This window comes from Silene latifolia, chromosome 11 (genome assembly GCF_048544455.1).
Source record: "Silene latifolia isolate original U9 population chromosome 11, ASM4854445v1, whole genome shotgun sequence".
NCBI lineage: Eukaryota > Viridiplantae > Streptophyta > Magnoliopsida > Caryophyllales > Caryophyllaceae > Silene > Silene latifolia.
Genome location: NC_133536.1, coordinates 9,287,607 through 9,308,674, shown reverse-complemented (window position 1 = coordinate 9,308,674; position 21,068 = coordinate 9,287,607). Strand labels below are relative to the sequence as shown.

Here is a 21,068-nt window from a genome sequence, read left to right as displayed (position 1 = left end):
AAAGCCGAGCCCTCAGTTTGCTCATTGTTTCAGGAGACCGCAAGGAGGAGTGAACAAAAGACGTCATTCTACAAGCACGGGTGGTGACAAATAACTGCTCTGGAATTACACCCGGAACACGGGTCATGTCGGGTTAGGCTTGACCGGCTTAGATTGCTTATTCGGTTCGAGTTGGGCTCAGGTCGGTTCACTTACAATCAGGATAATCGGGTCAGTAACTACAACAATTCTGCTCAGGTCAGGATATATCGGGTCAATATGCTTGATTAGATCGAGCCTGGTTCAATTCGGTTTCGGGTCATTCATGGGTCGAGTCATTTGTATTGTCGAGTTTTATGAAACATTGTTTTGATACTAAATGTCGTGGTGAAGGAAATTCTAGGACTAAGGTCGTCTTTTGATTCTTTAAGTTTTGTTTTCATTAAACGATCGGGCAATTCGGCGGCACATGGTATGGCCCATTACATTCCACTGGATTACTCCTCTCGGGTTTGGGTGGATCATTGCCCCAAATGGATTGTTGATGCTGTTGCTCGTAACATTCGACACTTCGCGATCAACAGCCTCTTTGCTGGCCTATCATCGATACATGGGCTAAAAGACTGCATGCTCGTAACATCCGACACTTCACTATCAAAAAGTTCGGTGGTTATCGATTTTTGAAACCCGTGTGGCTACCAAGTATTTTTCGAATGCATTCGTTGTTATCACTTACTACATTGTATTTCCATTTTAAAGAGATTGCTTGGACTGATCAACTTTCCATGGTTCTTCTTCCGAACCTCAAGAAACTTCATCTAGTTTCGTCGAATTATGAACTTTTGGAAGAGTTAATAAGTCGTTGCCCGTCACTTGAAGACTTATTCTTGACCCTTAATCATGATCCTCAGAATATTTTAATATCAATTACAAGCAAGAAATTAAAGCGATTATATATTAATCTACAACGTGTGTCGTCGTTTATCCTTCTTGATGCTCCAATATTAGAGCATTTTAGATATGTTGTTGGTTCCATATTATCAATGCAGATGTTGGATTCGATTTTGAATGTCAAGTCGCTTGCACTCCGTGCTGAAAATTATCGGCCGCTGAAGTTTTACAATAGTCCTAAGAAGACCATCTTCCCTAATTTGAGTCATCTTACATTATCTTTGCCTTTCGGAGTATATCAAAAAATATTTGACGAACAATTGCTTTGTTGTCCCAATTTGAAGGTTCTTAAGTTACATCTTTCTGGCCCGACGAACATGATTTTGAATGACGATGTGAAATTTGAGCTAGTTGAACAAGTGAAGTGCTTAGAGGTTTATATGACTTATGGCGAATTTAGCAAACAACTGTTGAATCTATTGACATGGTTGATAAAAAGTGCCAAGGTTTTGGAGAAGCTTCTTCTTAGTTCACATCACCTTCGTCCAGATTATAAAGAGTTTAAGAACTTGGCAAAATCCCAAGTTTATGAAACTTTATTTGAGTGTGTAGAGAGTATATCGCGTTGTCAAATCGAATTTTTAGGAGACTATAAGCTAGACTGATTCTTTGTTATGTTATTTTTTGGTATGAATAAGTTTTCTGATTGCTTTTAGTCTTGTAAGTTTCTTAACTCAGTTTAAAAGTGAGAGAAAATGGTTTGGAATGGAATGTGTACACAAGTATGAGTTTATCTATGGCTACGTTAGACCCTCTTTGCATAAGTAAGTTCCAGTATCCATCACAAATTCCTCAATCAATAGGCCTTTGCAGTTTTGCCCCATTCCCCTCAACAACTCGACTTCTTTCTTTCTTAGTTCATTAACTTTAGAAATAAATATGCTCCACTCAAATTCATAAAAATAATTAGTGAGTATATCATTCTCAACTAGTTTTGTAGCCCGTGAAAATCACAGAATCGTTAATAATTTATTGTTTTAATCAGCTTAAAGATTATGGACTATGAATGTTTATCTTCCAACAAATATTTAGGCGTTATTTTAAGTTCTCTTTATTGATTGAATGAATTAGAGTGTTTAGACCGACAAAATAAAATCTCAAAGGTGTTTAAGGTAGACAAGTAGAGATATTGTGATAACACAAGAGATGATAATCGTAGACAAAAATATGGCAATGTGTATAGGTAGTATAAATGAGGAGGGAAACCAAAAATTCATCTTTTAAGAAAAAAGTTAGATGTTAAATTAGTAGAATGTATTAATTATTAATAGGTATAAAGATGAGAGGAAACTAAAAAGTTTATTACATTTACATTCTTTTGTCACATTAAAATTTGTCATTTTAGGTACCATTTAATTAAATTGTATAGATTTATTTATAGATGAGTGAATGAAATCAATCCCATGTAACTATAAATTGATAATCCACGTCACATTAAAATTTTCATGTTACATTTAATTAAATTTGTCATTTTAAGTACCCCTTTAATTAGATTGTATAGATTATAGATGGGGTTTTAGGGCCGCTGCATGAAACTTCATAGTGAAAAAAATTTCATATTCAACTAATAAAAAGTTGCTTAAGGTAACAGTTGTTTTGATATGTGAGTATGTATCATCCTCCTGCAATTTGAAAACACAAAAATAATTAAAAATAAGATTATAACTAATTCAAGAGATATTCTACATGGTACCCCTCAATTTTTTGACTTTTTACGTGGTACCCCTTTACTTTTTAAAACATACATGGTACCCCTAATTGTTCTCATTATGACTAAGTGTGCCCCTAAGCTCTATTTTTCGTCAATTAAACTCAGTTTTAGGCATTAAGTGATTACTTGGATACGTAACCAAGCTTGTCATTTATCATCCCATGACATAAGGACTCTATTAGGCTCAATATCCATCTTTGGACGTGATAATTTGGCATGATATCAATAAATTTTCCATCAAAAATTTTTTAGCCCATATAATAAATATTAGGATCGAGATGGATATTAAGCCTAATAGAGTCCATATGTCATGGGATAATAAATGACAAACTTGGTTACGCGTCCAACTCATCACTTATTGCCTAAAACTATGTTTAATTGACGGAAAATAAAGTTTAGGGGTGCACTTAGTGATAATGACAACAATTAGGGGTACCATATATGTTTTAAAAAGTGTAGGGGTACCAAGTAGAAAGTCGAAAAGTTGAGGGGTACCATGTAGAATATACCTTAATTCAATATACAATAAAGAAAAAAAGTAAAAAAATATTCTAGTTATCTATGTAAACGTTACATACCAATTTTTGGAATAAAATGGAAATTTTGATTATTATATAATAGTGAGGGGAAAGCAAAAAGATCATTATTAAATAAAAGTAATAAAGTTAAATAAATAGGGTAAATTGATGACTAAAGTTATGAGAGGGAGATAAAAAGTTTGAATCAAATTTTTTTAATTAATTTTGTATGTTTGAGACTTTATATTTTTTAAATTTTTTTACTAATAAGCATGTGACACATGATAATAAAAAATGAATTCTTTTTATGACACATGGCTTAGTGAGATGACTTATTGAAATATTTAGTCTTGCCTTTTTATAATATCGTACTTTACATACCAATTTTTTGAATAACATGGAAATTATGATTATTGTTATATAATAGTGAGGGGAAATAAAAAAGATCGACATTAAGAAAATAATAAAGTTAAATAAATAGGGTAAATTGATAGCCAAAGTTATGGGAGGGAGATAAAAGGTTTGCATCAATTTACTTTTTTTTTTTTTTTTTGTATTTGCAACTTATATTTTTTAATTTTTTTAAAAAATTTATGAATGAGGTGAAATATAAGGTTTTGTTTGTCATGTTAAACTCAAACCTGGTAAGAATAGAAACTATACATATATGAAAATGAAAGGGTTAAACAAATTAAAAAAATGGAAAAATAAAACAACGGGCGAAAGTAGTAACTTACAACATAACAATAAAGCGTTCACATCAAAGAAGATCATGACATTGAATCCTACAAAACACAACAAAATAAAGAGGTTAGACTTAATTTGTTAATAGAAATATTAAAAAAACCATAAAAAAAAAATCAATACCAATATATACACAAAATATATGTAATTTTACTTAAGAGATGAAGTATATATATATATAAAAAAATGCTATAACATTCATTAAGATTAAGAATTCAAGAGTAAGATGAAAGGTTGAAATTAGGTTACGAACTTACAATGAATGTGAGAAGAGGAAAAAAAAAAAGTGGAGTAAATGCATTATAAAACATCTTGAATGTGTTATTATTATTATTATTATTATTATAACTTAATTAGACATGAAATATTATAGCATATTAGGAGGTTTTTGAGAGTTGTCACATGGCAATTAAATACTACTCAAGTTAGTATTTTAATGGTATTTTATAAATGATTTAGCTAGTCATTTAACTATATTGTATAGATAGAAATATATTTCAACGCGGTCATCGGCAATCCAAAGGCATTTTGGCAAAAAAAATGGGGAAGATGATATTTTGAAAATTGTATATGTAGTTGATTCATATGTGGGTGGAGTAAAAGACCAGGGATTATTAATCCGATTTTGGTTTTTTTAAAGAAGAAAAAAAGAGTGGATTAAAAAATAATTTATTGCTAGGTGGCTTTTAGTCGATGTCTACGTGATATTTATAATCTTAGGTGGCTTTTAGTCGATGTCTACGTGACATTTAATAGGTGTTTCAAATGGACATTTAATAAAATTTTATAAATTAGAGTGACACGTGGATTAAAATGTGGCATTGTAAATGCATACGTGGCTTTTCCTTATCCTACATGGCATTGTCTACATGGCCTTTTGAGGCTAGACTTTTATTAAGATTTTATAGATGCTACATTATAAGAGATCTGATACGAAGGAAAAACATAAACAAGAACACAAACATATATCATTAAGACATGGACTTTATCTAAATGATAATAATAAACTTTAAAACATGAATGAGTCAAGTAATCTCCCACACATAATTAACATGGCAGAATTTTACCGTCTTGCGTTCAATAAACGCCATTGATGGACAGCTCCCTTCCTGACGACGTAGTTATTGAACGTGATTTCTAATGTTCATTATGCGGATGATTGTGGGTGAGAATCGAACTTTCAACTTCATAACTGGGGTAAGAGAACTATTATCACTTGAGCTAACTCTTATTCTCTTAACTGATTAATTATAAAGATCTTGTTATCTAAGTTTTTACGCTGAACTCATAGCAATTTTTATTTACTCAATTTTTGTTTCGCTATTTTCGTTTAATTATTATTATTATTATTATTATTATTATTATTATTATTATTATTATTATTATTATTATTATTATTATTATTATTATGCAACAAGCTCAATACTATTGAAATTTTTAATTCATAATTTTTTTTTTTTTAATTTTTTTTCGATATTTTGTCTTGCCACTTGTGCACCAAATTTGATAACCGGGTCAATAACTACAACAATTCTCTCGAGTCTAGGTCTGTTGGCCAATGGGTCAGGATATATAGGGTCAATATGTTTGATTAGATCGAGTATAGTTCGGTTTCGGGTCATTTATAGGTCGAGTCATTTGTATTGTAGAGTTTTATGAAACATTGTTTTGATACTAAATGTAAATATATTCATTTTATTTGATAAAAAATTTATAGGGATATTCTACGATGTACCCTCGAGTTTTTCGGTTTTCTATGTTGTACCCCTATATTTTTGAAATTCTATGGTGTACCCCTGAACTCTATACATTAGTCTACAGTATGACCTTATTTATTGTCTTTGATATGTTATTTTCTTAATTGATCTATTAGATCGTTTATTTACCGTTCCAATTACTCGATAACCTACTCATTTACTTATTAACTAAAGATTCCGCACATGTGCGGTATATTTAGAGATTTTATTTTTAGTTATTATTTATATTTTGAATTGACTCTTCATTATTTGTCATACATGCACCTCACTTTTCGATATGAGAAAAAAAAAATTTGAGCTATGAACTAATCAAGAAAATTAAAGTTATAAAATATATATTTACTGGGAAAAAAATATATTTTTTCTTTACAATAAAACTAATGATTACAATTTATAATTTTTTACAATTTATTTAAATGATCTTTATTTTTGGTGAAACCAATAATATCCATGTTAGGTCATTCTCTAATATATAACAATAAAAAAAATAGAAACTTAGAAATTTATAGTTTATCAAATTATAGCAAATTTATCTTAGTTTAGTTAAATGATTATAATTAAGATTTTAATAAAAATATTATTATTTGATTAAAAGATTATATTTTGATGAAATGATAATAATTGTAATGAATAAGTCTTTTCGTTTTCTTATTTAACTTGATGATTTTGGAGGGAAAATCTTAGAGAATTTTATTTTCTTATTATATAGGGGATGAGATAAATTAATTATAGCAATGATCCCCATTTACTAAAAGAATAGGCGCAACTCCAATTTTTCTCGCCTAAAACATGTTTCCTAGAATAGTGTTTGATATTCTTAGTATATACTATAGGTATGGACATGATAGGTTATAAATGCACACAATCTTTTGTATTTAAATATTCATAAGTTATAACATTTAATATTTCGCATTCTACACAAATTTATCTTCGATCTTTTTATGGTAAAGGAATTCTTTTTTTAAAGAACTTTATGATAAAAATTCATTAACTTCTTATGATAAAAGTTGCGGTTAAAAAATATGTTATTAGTAAATATTTGTAAATTGACATCATTAATTTATCGGTAAAAAAAAAAACAAAACAAAAAATTTCAAAAAAAATACTTATTTCTGTACTTCTTACGATTTAATTTTTATTGCTCTAATCAAAATACAATGAGGAAACATGAAAAATAAATGAATTGTCAATTTAAATTTTATAGATAATAAATAATACACTGAAAACTAAAACTTTATAAATACCGTGAATATATTGCACGAGCTCTATACTAGTTGATGATTATCTAGTTTACATTATATTTTTTATTTTATTTTTTTGAGCTTGCAGATTTGGCCCATAGTGTGTCTAATAGAATGGAAATTTAAAGGCGCAAATAGAAGATAATATAATTAGGTGGGAAAAAACGTAGAATCATCTATTTATTTAGTAAATAGGGGATTCGCCAAATTACCCATTAACCCACCAAATAGTATATGAATCTAACTAAAAATTCATCAAATCTGAAGTTATCATTTCATGAATCATAACTAAGGTTTTTAATAGTAATTTAAGCTTATGAAAAGTGATTTGTGATACTTTTTACATAGGATAGTGATAGAATATTAACGAGTCAGAATAAAAATCAAAATACGGTTGTTTGATATTAATAAAGTTAATGGAGAGTTAAAGGAGGTCATGAATCTCATGATAGAGAAATAAGTAAGACGTTTAAGAGTACAATGTATTATATAAAAATATAAGGATACAACATGTAAAACCGAAAAATTGAAGACGCAGTTGAATATCCCAATTTTATATCTTTGACTTATTCATGGTCAAAAGTTTCTAGGTTTGACCATAAACCCTAATACTGTAATACATACCTTGCCTGTTACTTCTAAATCTCCAATATAAGCATAGCCGATTAACAATGGAACAAAACCCTAGCCGAAAAACCCTAGCCGATTAACAACAATGGAACAACACCATAGATGGAGCTCCCTTCCGGACGACATCGTCTTCAAAATTATCTCCCACCTTGACCTTCCTATAGATTTCGTCATAACCATTTCAACATCTATTTTCAGCATCAACGAGCTATACACAAGTAACCGAACTGCATACAACGTTTATGAGCCTTATTGCTGGACCGTCTTCGATAACCTCTTCACCTTATTCACCACACCCCTAATCGACACTTTTTATCTTAATCTTCGCGCTAGCTTCTATGAACAGCCTCTTTGTTGCCCTATCATCGATACATGGGCTCGTCGACTAAGTTCCTGTAATATCCGACACTTCACGGTCAATAATTTCGGTGGTTTTGGATTATGTGATCTGGTGTTTCCACCACGCATTTTTCAAATGCATTCGTTGGTGTCACTTAAATTATATTTCTATTTCAAAGAGATTTCTTGGAGTGATAAACTTTCCATGATTCTTCTTCCGAACCTCAAGAAACTTCATCTAGTTTCGTCGAATAATGGACTTCTGGAAGAGTTAATAAGTCGTTGCCCGTCACTTGAAGACTTAACCTTGACCCTTATTCGTCTTAGTCGTGATACTCAGAAAAATTCGATATCAATCACAAGCAAGAAATTAAAGCGATTATATATTAATCAACGTTATAGGTCGTCGTCTATCTTTAAGGTTATTCTCGATGCTCCAATATTAGAGCATTATAGATATGTTGTTGGTTCCATATTATCGATGCAGATGTTGGATTCGATTTTGAATGTCAAGTCGCTTGCACTACTCCGTCAAGATTATTGTCCCCTGAAGTTTTACAATAGTCCTAAGAAGACCGTCTTCCCAAATTTGAGTCATCTTACATTATCTTTGCCTTTTGAAGTATATCAAAAAATATTTGACGAACAATTTCTCTGTTGTCCCAATTTGAAGGTTCTTAAGTTACATCTTTCTGGCCATACGAACATGATTTTGAATGAAGATGTGAAATTCGTGCTAGTTGAACAAGTGAAGCGCTTAGAGATGTATATGAATGACTACCGATTTAGCAAACAAACGGTGAATCTAGTGACATGGTTGCTAAGAAGTGCCAAGGTTTTGGAGAAGCTTGTTTTAAGTTCACATGGCCCCTTTTATTATGATAAGTCGGCAAAATCTCAATTTTACCAAACTTTATTCGAGTGCGTAGAGAGCACATCGCGTTGTCAAATTGAATTTTTAGGAGACTATAAGCTAGATTGATTCTTTGTTATGTTTTTTTTAGGCATGAATGAAATTTTTCTGTTTGATTTTAGTCGTGTAAGTTTCGTAACTTGGTTTAAAAGTGAGAGGAATAACGGTGTGGAATGAAATGTGTACACAAGTATTATTATAAGCAGGTTCGCAAATAATTTGTCATATATCATCTCAATGCTACATGAAAAACAGAAACAAGAACACAAACATATACGTATATCATTAAGACATGGACTTTGTCTAAATGATAACAATAAACTTTAAAACATGAATGAGCCCCCTGGTAGTCAAGTCGTTTTCCACAAAGAATTAAAGTTTTCATCATATGAAATTAAACGAGGGTGATTCATTATAAAGATATTGTGTGGAGTCGAACACAAGATGTTAGGAATAGAAGGATACATATGATAACCATTGAGGCAGTGTAAATTTGATGGTATATATTGGGCCCCTTAAAACTGGGGGCCTTGTGCAGTTGCACGGGTTGACCACCCCTGGGCCGGCCCTGGGACTGGTATAAGTGATTTGCATTCACGCTTTTACGAATATATATTGAGGGTTTACAAAAAAAAAAATCAAGAAGCAATCAAGCATAGGCGATTAGGGTTTAGGCACTACACAACAATGGGAAAAAACCCCTTGTTCACCAAAAAAAGAAAAAAAATGAAAGAAAACCCTAGTAACCTGGCCGTGGCACGATGGATCTACCTTCCGAACGACATCCTCGCCGACATATTCAACCGTCTTGGCCTTTGTCCAACCACTTCCGTCACTTTTTCGGCCACTACGTTCGACATTGAACTCGGGGAATATGATCTGTATGATACGCCCCTCCTTTGGAATATCCTTGACAACCTTTTCACTATATTCGCTAATTTACCCTTACTCAAAACCTTTAGTCTTCAACTTCCCAATACTTCTTTATATGTAATAAAACCTTCTTCTTGGCATGTTATAGCCTCATGGGCTCGTCGACTACGTCAACATAACCTTCAACACTTTGAGGTTAAATCATATCGTAGTTGTGTACCATATGGTGATTATTATCGAGTGAACATACCAAGTGCTTTCCGAATTAATTCGTTGGTATCGCTTGACTTGAACTTGTCTATGTACGAGTTTCTTTGGTGCATTCCTATTTCAATTGATCTTCCTAATTTGAAGAAACTTAGTCTAATTTTGGCCGATTATACAAATTTTGGAATTCTAATAAGTTCTTGCCCGTCACTTAGAGATTTGAACTTCATCATTCATAAGCGTCAAAAGGCTAACAAGGATTCGATACAAATCTCGAGTAAGCGTTTAAAGCGACTGAATGTATGTCTATATGGATCGTCGTCTATCCTTGAACTTATAATAATTGATGCTCCGAAATTGAAGCACTTGAACTTCTCCTCTGATCGCTTATCTTGTGATGAATTAATATTTGATTCGATCACCCATGTCAAGTCGCTTACTCTCCTTTACTCGTCACCTTTGCTTCACAATTACCCTACAACGACAAAGACGACAATCTTCCCTAATATGACTCGTCTTACATTGGCTTTGGGTTATTTTAAAAAATTAGAAGATTTGAGTTCAATGCTACATTGTCCCAATCTCGAGGAACTCGTGTTGGAAGTTACTAGTTTTTATGGGATGGATATTCCTCAAAAGCCTAAAGTTAACCCTTTCGAACATTTGAAGCGATTAGATTTGGAAATAAAGGCGATTAGACTTGACCGAGAATTGTTGGAGCTAGCAGCATATATACTAAGAAGTGCGCCTGTTTTGGAGAAGCTGATACTGTATGCTAGGTCTTCATACATCCTTTCAACTAACTCCCTCCCGGAAGATGAGTTCTATCGATCTTTATACAAGTATCCAAGGATTTCCTCTCACTGCCAAATTGAACTTTCAGGAGCATATGGGTCTCCCATTTGTTCAAGGGATTGATTATATGTGCGTTTTTTTGTTTTGGGCGATTTTGATGCTGGCGAGGTTGGAAACCAGTCATGAGTACTATCTCTTATTACTTTATCTACTAAACTAGGTTACATCTGTGTGCAAAACCTATAATTAGTATATGCGATACTTTGGGTCTATCATTGGTGAGGTGCTTAGTTAATTTCTTTCTTATATGACATGTTTTTCTCTATTTTTATTTCTTTTGCCATGAATGCATACTCTTGTTTTTACTATGAAACTTAGAATCGTCGAGGCTCGAAACAAAATCGGAGGGTCAGTATGTATAGACTATGGCATAGAGAGGTTAAAGCATGCATGAAAACTATAGTAGTTATTTATTACAGTTCTCTTTGGCTCTTTGCATATGTTAACCAGAAATCCGAGTTTAAGCCTTGTAAAAATGTCAGTCGTGTTAAAAATCATGAGTCATGAGGAAGAGCTTTACCGCCTAGTGATTCTCCCCAACTCGAATATAGACTAAACCGAATACGGAGTAATATACAACAAAAGAATAATCGCTATTGGCTTACCCAGAAAAGCAACGGTATCTTTCGTCATAAGTACAAAAAAATCCCTCGCCAAAAACTAAGTAAACAATCGACTGGGACATAAGTACGAAATCTCGAATACTCGCATATAACTATCATCACGAAGGCTCGTATGTGCTGAAACAGGTTTGAACCCATTCCTAAGGATTTTCTAGCTACCAACGTCCAACCAATATATCAGGGTTTGAGTTTCACCTCATTTTCAGAATGAATATTGGGCTAATGGGCTTGTTCCTTGGTATAGCCCAACAATTGCACGTTTCATGAGTGGCAAAATGGAGCCAGAAAGCCCGGTTTTGTGGCCCAACAAGAATACTCATAAAGGCACACTGGCACGCTTTCGTAATTTACCAGTCAAGTGTTTACGTTTACTCAAGTAAATTAAATTAAATTTATTGACCCGGAGTCTCGGATAGAGAAGTACTACTACGTATATTTTCAGCTATTGATTCTGGACACAATTAGACAAAATTGGTTTATACAATTTGATCAATTTATATATGAAAGACATTTTTTAAATAGAAATAGAATCAATTAATAACTCGACTAAATAAAATAGGTAAATAAAGAGTTGAAATAAAAAAAATATGATTTTTCAACGAAAACTCTAAAACTTAAATATGTGCCAAACAATTCATAGACTATACAACCAGTTGTATATGTTGTACGGTGTAGAATCTGAGCTCTGTAATAAAGTATCCGAGCTTTATGTTAAAGAATATGAGCTTTATTAGAAAGTATTCAGTTCATCCATTTACACATTAAAAACATGAACTTTAAATTAGCTCAGAAAGAATACATATAAACTCGGATTCTTATACCTTGGTTGTACCATGCTTATGGTACAACTGGATACATCCTATTTGTGTGTGCCAAAGTATATTTAATTACATGTGACATGTCCATTCAAAAACTTTAGTGGACTTGATTGCGTGACGATTTTGACAACTTATAAATGTGATACAGGGGCGGATCTAGGGCTAGGCTACTCGGGCTAAAGCCCGAGTAGTTTTTAGGAAAACAATATCTACTATATCTATTAATAGAGAATCAGTGCTATCCCTGTGGTTTGGTGGTCTGGTATTTAGTTTCTACACAAACAACCCGCGCTCGAATTGCACAGTGAACTAAATTTTTACTTTCATTTTGCCTTTTTCTACTTTGTTTCTACTTACCCGTTAGCCCTTACCTCCATGTTTGTATGTTACCGCAGATATTTTTTTATTTCTTTCTTATATTTTTTTATAGGGGTGTGTCTTCTTCTTCATGATTTTTTCCCTTCTCATCAATAATTTTATAATAAATGAGTTAAATATATGAAAAACATATGTACTTTATTACAATGATGTGTTTATATTTTTCATAACTTCCCTTATATGTGTACAATAATTTAAGTGTGTATATTTTTCATAACTTCCCTTGTATGAGTATAACAATTTAAATAATTTTGCTAAAATCTTTTAGAGGTTCAATTTAAATAATATGTCGTTAAAATAGTTAGAGCAATTATAAATTAGCTTCATTCAATATAAATAGTATAATTTCACTACAAAATAATTGCTTGTGAACAGTAGTTTTTTTCCGTTTAAATATTACGAAAGTGACACGTTAAATAATAAATTTAATACCCATTAAAACTTTTAGAAACTATCGGCTGATCATATCTTATATTCTACTTTATATTTCAAATCTCGGGAAAAAAATTCTTATCCATTTATAAAATTTTAAAATTTAGCCCTAGGTGGATTCGATTCCTGGATCCGCCCCTGATGTGATACCTTGTCATTTTGCCAACGATGCCTTGGAAGTTAGTTGGTTGTCAATAATGTTAACGTCTCCTCTATTATAATCAACCCATCTACTCTCTTCTAACTTACATCTAATTAAACTCCTTTACACATCTTTGTACTAATTACAACAAGGTCAACGACCATCTATAATCATACTAATCATATTACTAAGTCTCCTGTAAAACGAGTTTACTGGTGATCAATCAACCATTCCCAACCCGTTCTATGACGCGTCTTCCTGATCACCTGATACTAGAAAATATATTACCAAGACTTCCGGTAAGATCTCTATTTCGCTTCAAGTCTGTTTGTAAGGATTGGTTATGCACCATTTCGAGCCATGATTTTGCAAAATCGCACCTTAGATATTCATCTCATCGCCCTCATAAGTTTCTCTTGCTAGCAAATGATTCAGAAAGATGTACTTATGTGTTCAACTTGTTATCCAACGACGAAATTCAACACGATTTAAAACCCGTAATACTTCCCCTAGACATTAATAATAATGATGTAGGTGGGGTTATAGATATAGTTGGTTCTTGTGACGGGCTTGTATGCTTGTAACGCGAATTAAACCAACATCGTACCTTCTATCTTTGGAACCCTGTTATTCGACAAAGTCGAGAAATTGACCAAATTGTTGAACTTGAAGAAATCGAACCCTTTATGTTCACGGCAGCTTATGGGTTCGGTCATGGATCATCATCCACTGATGACTACAACATCGTTGCCATTTTTACAAGTTATACTAATGATTTCAATAGTCATTTATACGTATATTCTTCGATCACTGGAAAATGGCGAAGAATAACATGTGTTTTAGATAATAATCGTGTGTCTACAATAGGAATTCAGAAGGGTGTTTTGATCGATAACACTGTGTACTGGCCTCTTAGAATTCGCGATCAAGGAGATCAGAAAAATCGCATTGTTGGATTTAATTTAAACGACGAACAATTGGAGGTACACCCATGGATGAGCTGGTTGCTTCAAGAGAGCGAAGCTAACCTGCCTTTGTTTGCGATACAAGGTTGCTTGTCATTGTGTCGTTACGTAGATAATACTTGTTTCGATGTTTGGATGTTGAAAGATCGAAATGATTGGAATTCATGGGAGAAATTGTTCTATGTTAATGTCGGGTATGTCGATTTAATTCACTTCTCAAAAAATGGAAAGTGTTTGGTACACCATTTGAAGGAGCTCAATGTGATCGATCAAGGTCAGGACGGTACACAATGTCACCAAGGGGACACTAATTTGGGTGGACATTACGACGGTCATTTATGGGACGTGGAAGATTATACTGAGAGTTTCGTCTGGCCTTTTTGAAGAGGGGAATATCAGGCTGAATAAGAGGGAGTATATACTAGCAGTAAGGATCTTCTGTCCCAATTTTGTGTCCCATTTTGTGCACCCCTAAACTTTATTAAACTCAGTTTTAGGCGTTAATTGATTACTTGGACGCGTAACCAAGCTTGTCATTTATCATCCCATGACATAAGGACTGTGACACCCTTAATTCTAGCCTAAAATAAAACGTAAATTCTACAGAAAAACTGGTAGGATATGTTTGTAAATGGTCCAACTAGTCCAAAAACCTGCAATTTCAAAAAATTTCTAACTAAACCATTCACAACCAATTCCAACTCAAGAAGAGTGTCAAAAACCCTGCAACAACTGATAAACTAATTTACATGCCATAGCTAAATAGAAAGTAGAATGATACAAACCCAAAATAGAAAAAGGGAGATATATGTCCCTTCAAATAATATACAAACCAAAAGATAAAAGGTTTACTATAATAATAGCCAAAAACTAGGTCCAAGGTTCATTGCTCACTAGCCGTCTGTGACCCCAAACAAAGCATCAACAACCTATCAATCGCATTTTATACAAACACGAAAGCCACAATTCAGTGGGGAGTAACTTCGAGTCCTCCCAAATTACGAATCGTCAAAATTAATGTAACATGTAGTAAAACATGTAAGCAATATGATAAACCATGTGATTATCATGTAATTCTGACCTATGACCCCTAAACTGACCACTAATCTATCATGTGAATCATATCACTCAAATAGGAATCCAAACTTTATCAACTGTAACCGGCTTACATCTCACCTATTACAGTTCATAAAATCACCATACAAGAAAGGGCAATATATCAAAGACAGGCATAAGTTCTTAGCACCGTCAATAGTCACTTTGTAACTCTAGTCTATACCACGAGGTAGGGAAGGTAATCGAACCGGTATCTTGGCTCAGCGGTTACTATTAAGAAAACATGGCCAAGAGACAACACAACCCTAGCCTAAAATCTGCGCAGACCTAGACATGCGGATACACACCACCGCACCCAAGACCCACAACTTTTTTTAAAACAAAGTGAAGTGAGTACCCTAAGGACACCACCGAAGGGTTGGCTAGTACTAAAGCTAACCCCATACTATCAAAATAAGTACCTGAGGTCATGCCCCAACTTGGATAAACATCCACTAGTCAGGAACACAAAGGCTATCAAGCAGTGAACATATACTCGTCAAAGACTATAAAGACCTATCTATGATGAAGGACGAAATACTCACCTAGGACCTAGTCACAGCTAGTCCCAGCTTGAATACTTTAGCCCACACCACACAAGACTCACCACACAAGTCAAGTAAGACACCCACTTAACCTTAAGAGGGCAAAAGTCCTACTTACCAACCTAAATGCTAACATTCTATCATTTGAAAGGCTATATAAATGTCTATTTACAGCATACAATCCCAACAGTTCCTCAATAAGAATTCAATACTAACTTCCAATTCTAGCAATTTTAACAATATTAAAGGCTTTAGGGAAATCTAGGGCCATTACTACAAAATAAGAAGCTATTTAAATTCAACTAACTAAATAAGAAGCTATTTAAATTCAACTAATTACACATGTGAAATAGAGATATAATAAATGGCCTAAAACAAGAAAAAGGCCGATTATCTAAATCATTCAACCGAATTTTTACCCGCAACCCCACCTGCGGCGACAGTACGGGTCAAATTGCGGTGACCAATCACTCATTAATCGACATCGCATCAGTCAAAGGGACTAAGGCTCAGGTTTCGGCACAAACAACAAAACATTACAATTATCGCTATAAAATTCATTTTGTAAACTATCCTAACATGTGATAACTATCAATATAACATAATTTTTCTACCATTAACCTAACTTTTAGTTACTAGCATGCTTCAATCCAAATTACTACCCTTTTGTTATTTATTCTATTCTAATATTAATTAACCCGAAATGACCAATATTGTACGAAAAACCGCAAAACAAGCACGGTCCAACCCGGGCCAACCCCAAGACCGGCCGGGGCTGCCGTGGGCCTGCCGGCTGCTGCCGGGCCCGCTGCCGCACCATTTCTCCTCTTTTTTTTTCATTTTTATACATTATAAGACCGTCTAAAAATTAATTAATCGTCCCCAATTCAACTTTGATAATTTAAACTACCAAAAGGCACAAATTAAGCTTGCATGCAACTAAGTTTAACATGTGAAAATTACTACCCAACAAAAATTCACCAAACATACAAGAATCAAAAACATGTGACGATCTTTCGTCGAGTAACTCGAAATATGTTACCTTAAGCTAGAAAATGAGCAATTAGCACCTTGAAAACCCAAACCCTAACGACACTAGCCGCTATCCTCTACAATATACGAGTCCCCGAACTCGTCTTCCAATCCTTCACCTAAATAAACAATTAAAACACAATAATTAAACATATATACCGAAAATTCCGAAATTTGGTCTTAAAATAACTTAATGAAAACTGAAATTAAATTGTACCAAGTTGTAGATCGCGTCGAGGGGATTCCGGAAAGGTAAATTATGCGAAAAACGGACTAGTAACGAAGAATTTATGGCGATTTTGAGCTTGAAATATGTTAATGGTGTTTGGAATTGCTTTGGAAGCTTAAGGAAGATGAAAGAAGAAGAAAAAAAAACAGAATATGGAAGGGGAGGGGGCTGTCACGCGGGAAAGGGAGAAAGGGAAAGGAGGGAGTCGGGATTTTTAGTCGGGATTTACGAGTCGGGTTTGACTTGTTTCAATAATAATTAAATCCGTAAGTCAAACGCAAATTCCGTCAAGTCCAAAGTCTTTAAACACGAGATTACAATAAAATTGAGTATTCATACGACCCATTTCCAATTTCGTTTACCCAACGTTCAAACGAATTGTCATTTCCCCCCGATACGCCCTTATTTCGAAATAAAAGATTTTACACGGTTTAAACTATTTTTAAACATTTCAAAACTATCAAAATAAATACTTTTCTTCAAAATATAATAAAATTATATTTCTTTGAATTATTTTTACTTTAATTACCTTAAATATCAAATTTTATTTGATTAATAAATTATTTCCGAAATATATTAACGGTCCGAAATTTACGGGGCGTTACAAGGACTCTATTAGGCTCAATATCCATCTTTGGACGTGATAATTTGGCATGGGATCAATAAATTTTCCGTCAAAAATTTTTTAGCCCATATATATCAATAAATATTAGAATCGAGATGGATATTGAGCCTAATAGAGTCCATATGTCATGGGATAACAAATGACAAGCTTGGTTACGCGCCCAAGTCATCATTTAACGCCTAAAACTGAGTTTAATTGACGGAAAATAAAGTTTAGGGGTGCACTTAGTGATAATGACAACAATTAGGGGTACCATGTATGTTTTAAAAAGTGTAGGGATACGACGTAGAAAGTCGAAAAGTTAAGGGGTACCATGTAGAATATCCCTTACAAAAGAAAAGCTTACTTGGAAAGATAAAATAAAAACAAACTCTTCACTTATATTTCCATAAAAACAAATAGGCGTATATAATTAGCATTTATAAACAGACCGTGCGAAGCACGGGATTCTACCTAGTCATGACATAATTTCTAGGTTTATTTTGGTTCAATCCATCCTGCAACAAATTAAACCCCACACACTAAAATCAATATACCCAATAAAAAAAAAGACAATTAATTAAAATACAGTAAGAATGAGCACAAATTCTCATTGAAGACATGACATATCCGTCACAAGCTGAAGACGGATACCATTTTACCTCACAATGTACCCACTTTTTCTCTCTCTGCAACACTATTCATGTGGTCCCCTTTCTCCACTAACCCATTTTGTTACCATTTTATCTCACAAAATATCCGTCACAAATGGTAACCCGTCACAAGGGAGACCAATTGAAGAATGAGATACCAATTTTAAGTAAAGCGCCGAAATTATGAAAGTATGAATGTGTTTGATTTTGACTGTTGAATTGCGAATTAATACTGAATAGGAAGGAATTTTGAGATTAGGGATTTGAAAATAGTCAAATAAAGCATATACTACAAAAGTACAAAGTACAGACTCAACAACCACCACCACCTTAACTAAGATAAGGATAATGACGTGTCATCGGATGACGTTCAATCTCGACGCCACCCTCTCTTATGCACCATTTATTATTGGGGTCCCCACTTAATATTAATAGTTACATCCATTATCGTTGGTGATTTAAGAGTAATTACCGGTTCATTTGGCGTAATTAAGATCGGTTCACTGAAGGGTAATTTCTAAATAATATAATACGAGTTCGGGAAGTACGGAGTGTACACTCGTATAATTATTTACGGGATTGCGAAATAGTTTTCGTTCGAATAACTATGACGGGGTCCCGCTGACCGGTCAGCGAGTTTGGGTCCAGGGGCGAAGCGCCCTGGTTTAGGGGTTCGGGGACGCAACGTGGTAGTAATTAAATTCCGCGTAATTTAAATACTTTTGTGAAGAGTTACAACTTTTCACAAATGCATCCCCCTGTTTCCAGCCAATCCCAATCCTTTCTATATAAATAGATAAAGGATGAGAAGAAAAGATATAAAAAATCATAATCTTCTACTGCATTAAAAGAACGTTTAACATTCTACAACAAAATAATTTCTATATAACGTCTCTGATTTTTGTGCCAAAAATCAGAGGGCACCGTCTTATCTCAATAGAAAGTTTGATTATACTCAGACACTGTTAAGGGTCGAATTATTCTATTAGGAAAGCGGAGTCGATTCGGTGTAGTTTTATTGTCAATTCTTTTTTCGTATATACTCAAAATCTAACAATTATTATGTGAGTCCCCACTTATTGCATGTGAAAGGATGGCGTCGAAATTGGAATATTGGGAGCTAAGTTATTGTGGTAATGCTTGGAGATATCGCCTCTAAATGTCCTGCTATGATGACATGATTTTTTTATTTTATTTTTCTGAGTGGAACGTATATAGAGCCATAAAACCCGTACTGGAGAAGTGAGACTGTTAACCTTTTGCACCCTCACATTTCCGGAAGTCGTCTATTATTCAGTATTTTGGAGTGAAGGCCGTAGCAGTTCCAATTGCAACGCAAAATGATATAATTTGAAAGAATAATTTGAAAGAATACTTATTACCAAAGAATGAAATTAGATAAAAACTGGTATACAATATAATCCTATAATTACACAAAGGGCAGGTCGGATTTTTTTCAAGCAACGTGAATATACAACGATGATGAAACGAGTGTCCGCAACCCAATACGACAAGCGTGTAACAATGTGTCTCTTGATTCCATGTGAAAACAGGATTGTTCCTTACCTTTCCGGTATATGGTGACAGACAAATAGCACATTCACCTCGCTTCTTTTCTTCGTTGGTTATCACATATTCATTCTCAATTATATCCCAATTCAAATTTTCAAATGTAATGATCGAAGGGCTTAATCTCTTCTAAGATTAACCCGGAATCATTAGGTAATTGTTGCGAACTCCTTACCTCGTTGATTATATCATTCATCTCTTTTTGTTCCTTTTCAATAGTTTCCCAATCTATCTCGTCTTCACCCTCCTCTCACTCCTCTGTATCTTCATCAAAACCATCTGCATCATCCATGGCCACATTAGCATTATCCACATTAGTCATCTCGTCTTTGTCCATCTCATCACTAATACTCGGTTCTTCTCAACCCTCGTCATCGAACTCATCTCCATTATTCACTAAGGAGGTATCAACAATCACATGTTCACCCTTTTTCTTATCATTATCAGCACTTGATTCTAGTCTCGTAGTCGAATGGTCATCTAACAACATCCTCTGCATAGCCTCGAAGCCCTCGATATAACCTTTAGTAGCATACGCCCTCCCAACTTCCACACAAAAACCAAAGAATAATCACTCAAAGTGCTCAACATGCCAAGACTAAATCGATAACAACTCCTAATTAAACGAGTTAAAGTGTAAGCTAATTGTTCATCAGTCTTAGTATAGAAGAATAAATCAGCCGTAGAAACAACCTTGTAAACGGTCCTTAAAAACTGATCATCATTTACATTATAAAGCCCTTGAAATTCCAAAGATACTTGTGTGTATTGAGGACGATGGCTGATGATTTTATGGTTTGACATGCCGGGTTGACCCGCATACTCACGATTCTGACTTGAATAATATGAAGAGGACCTCACCATCAACCTTATCATTCTGTTTAAGACATTTATATAATTTCAAGCTCATAATGTCCATGATCTCAACCATCATTGTTTCAGAAGAAACGCAGAGCTGATCTTCCTACATGTTTTTTTTTTTTTTTTTTTTTTTTTTTTTTTTTTTTGATAATTAGTATGATAATTAAATTTAAACAACAATAAACACGAATAAATTAAACATGTAGAAGACCGTATTTATAGTAGGTTTAACATGGTATTTACGAGTAGGGCTAAGATTAGTAAAGAATGTCGGCGGGGAATATGGGATTTACCAGTAGTGCTACGTTATGATTAGGAATTTAGGATTGATTAGCAATAAAGAATGTATCGTACCAAAAAAAAAAAACTTTTTCTTTTTATCACCCCTAAATTACTAATATCGC

At 33.7% G+C, this 21,068-nt stretch overlaps 2 protein-coding genes and 1 long non-coding RNA gene across 3 annotated transcripts; 2 read left to right on the top strand and 1 right to left on the bottom strand.

Moving 5' to 3' along the window:
* Nucleotides 1–453: 453 nt before the first annotated feature.
* On the top strand, nt 454–1,535 carry LOC141612863 (F-box/FBD/LRR-repeat protein At1g13780-like). Its single transcript, XM_074431613.1, has 2 exons — nt 454–640; nt 739–1,535. The coding sequence occupies exons 1-2, from the start codon at nt 454–456 to the stop codon at nt 1,533–1,535; spliced, it is 984 nt and encodes a 327-aa protein (XP_074287714.1).
* A 6,081-nt stretch (nt 1,536–7,616) lies between these two features.
* LOC141612862 (putative F-box/FBD/LRR-repeat protein At5g25850) lies at nt 7,617–8,852 on the top strand. Its single transcript, XM_074431612.1, has one exon. It carries the CDS (start codon nt 7,617–7,619, stop codon nt 8,850–8,852), a length of 1,236 nt encoding a protein of 411 aa, XP_074287713.1.
* Nucleotides 8,853–14,771: 5,919 nt separating this feature from the next.
* Nucleotides 14,772–17,296, bottom strand: LOC141612682 (uncharacterized). The gene is made up of 3 exons (XR_012529145.1): nt 16,966–17,296; nt 16,759–16,867; nt 14,772–15,005 (listed from the first exon to the last, which is right to left on the bottom strand). It is a non-coding gene; the product is annotated as an uncharacterized LOC141612682 (long non-coding RNA).
* Between the last annotated feature and the right edge of the window lie 3,772 nt (nt 17,297–21,068).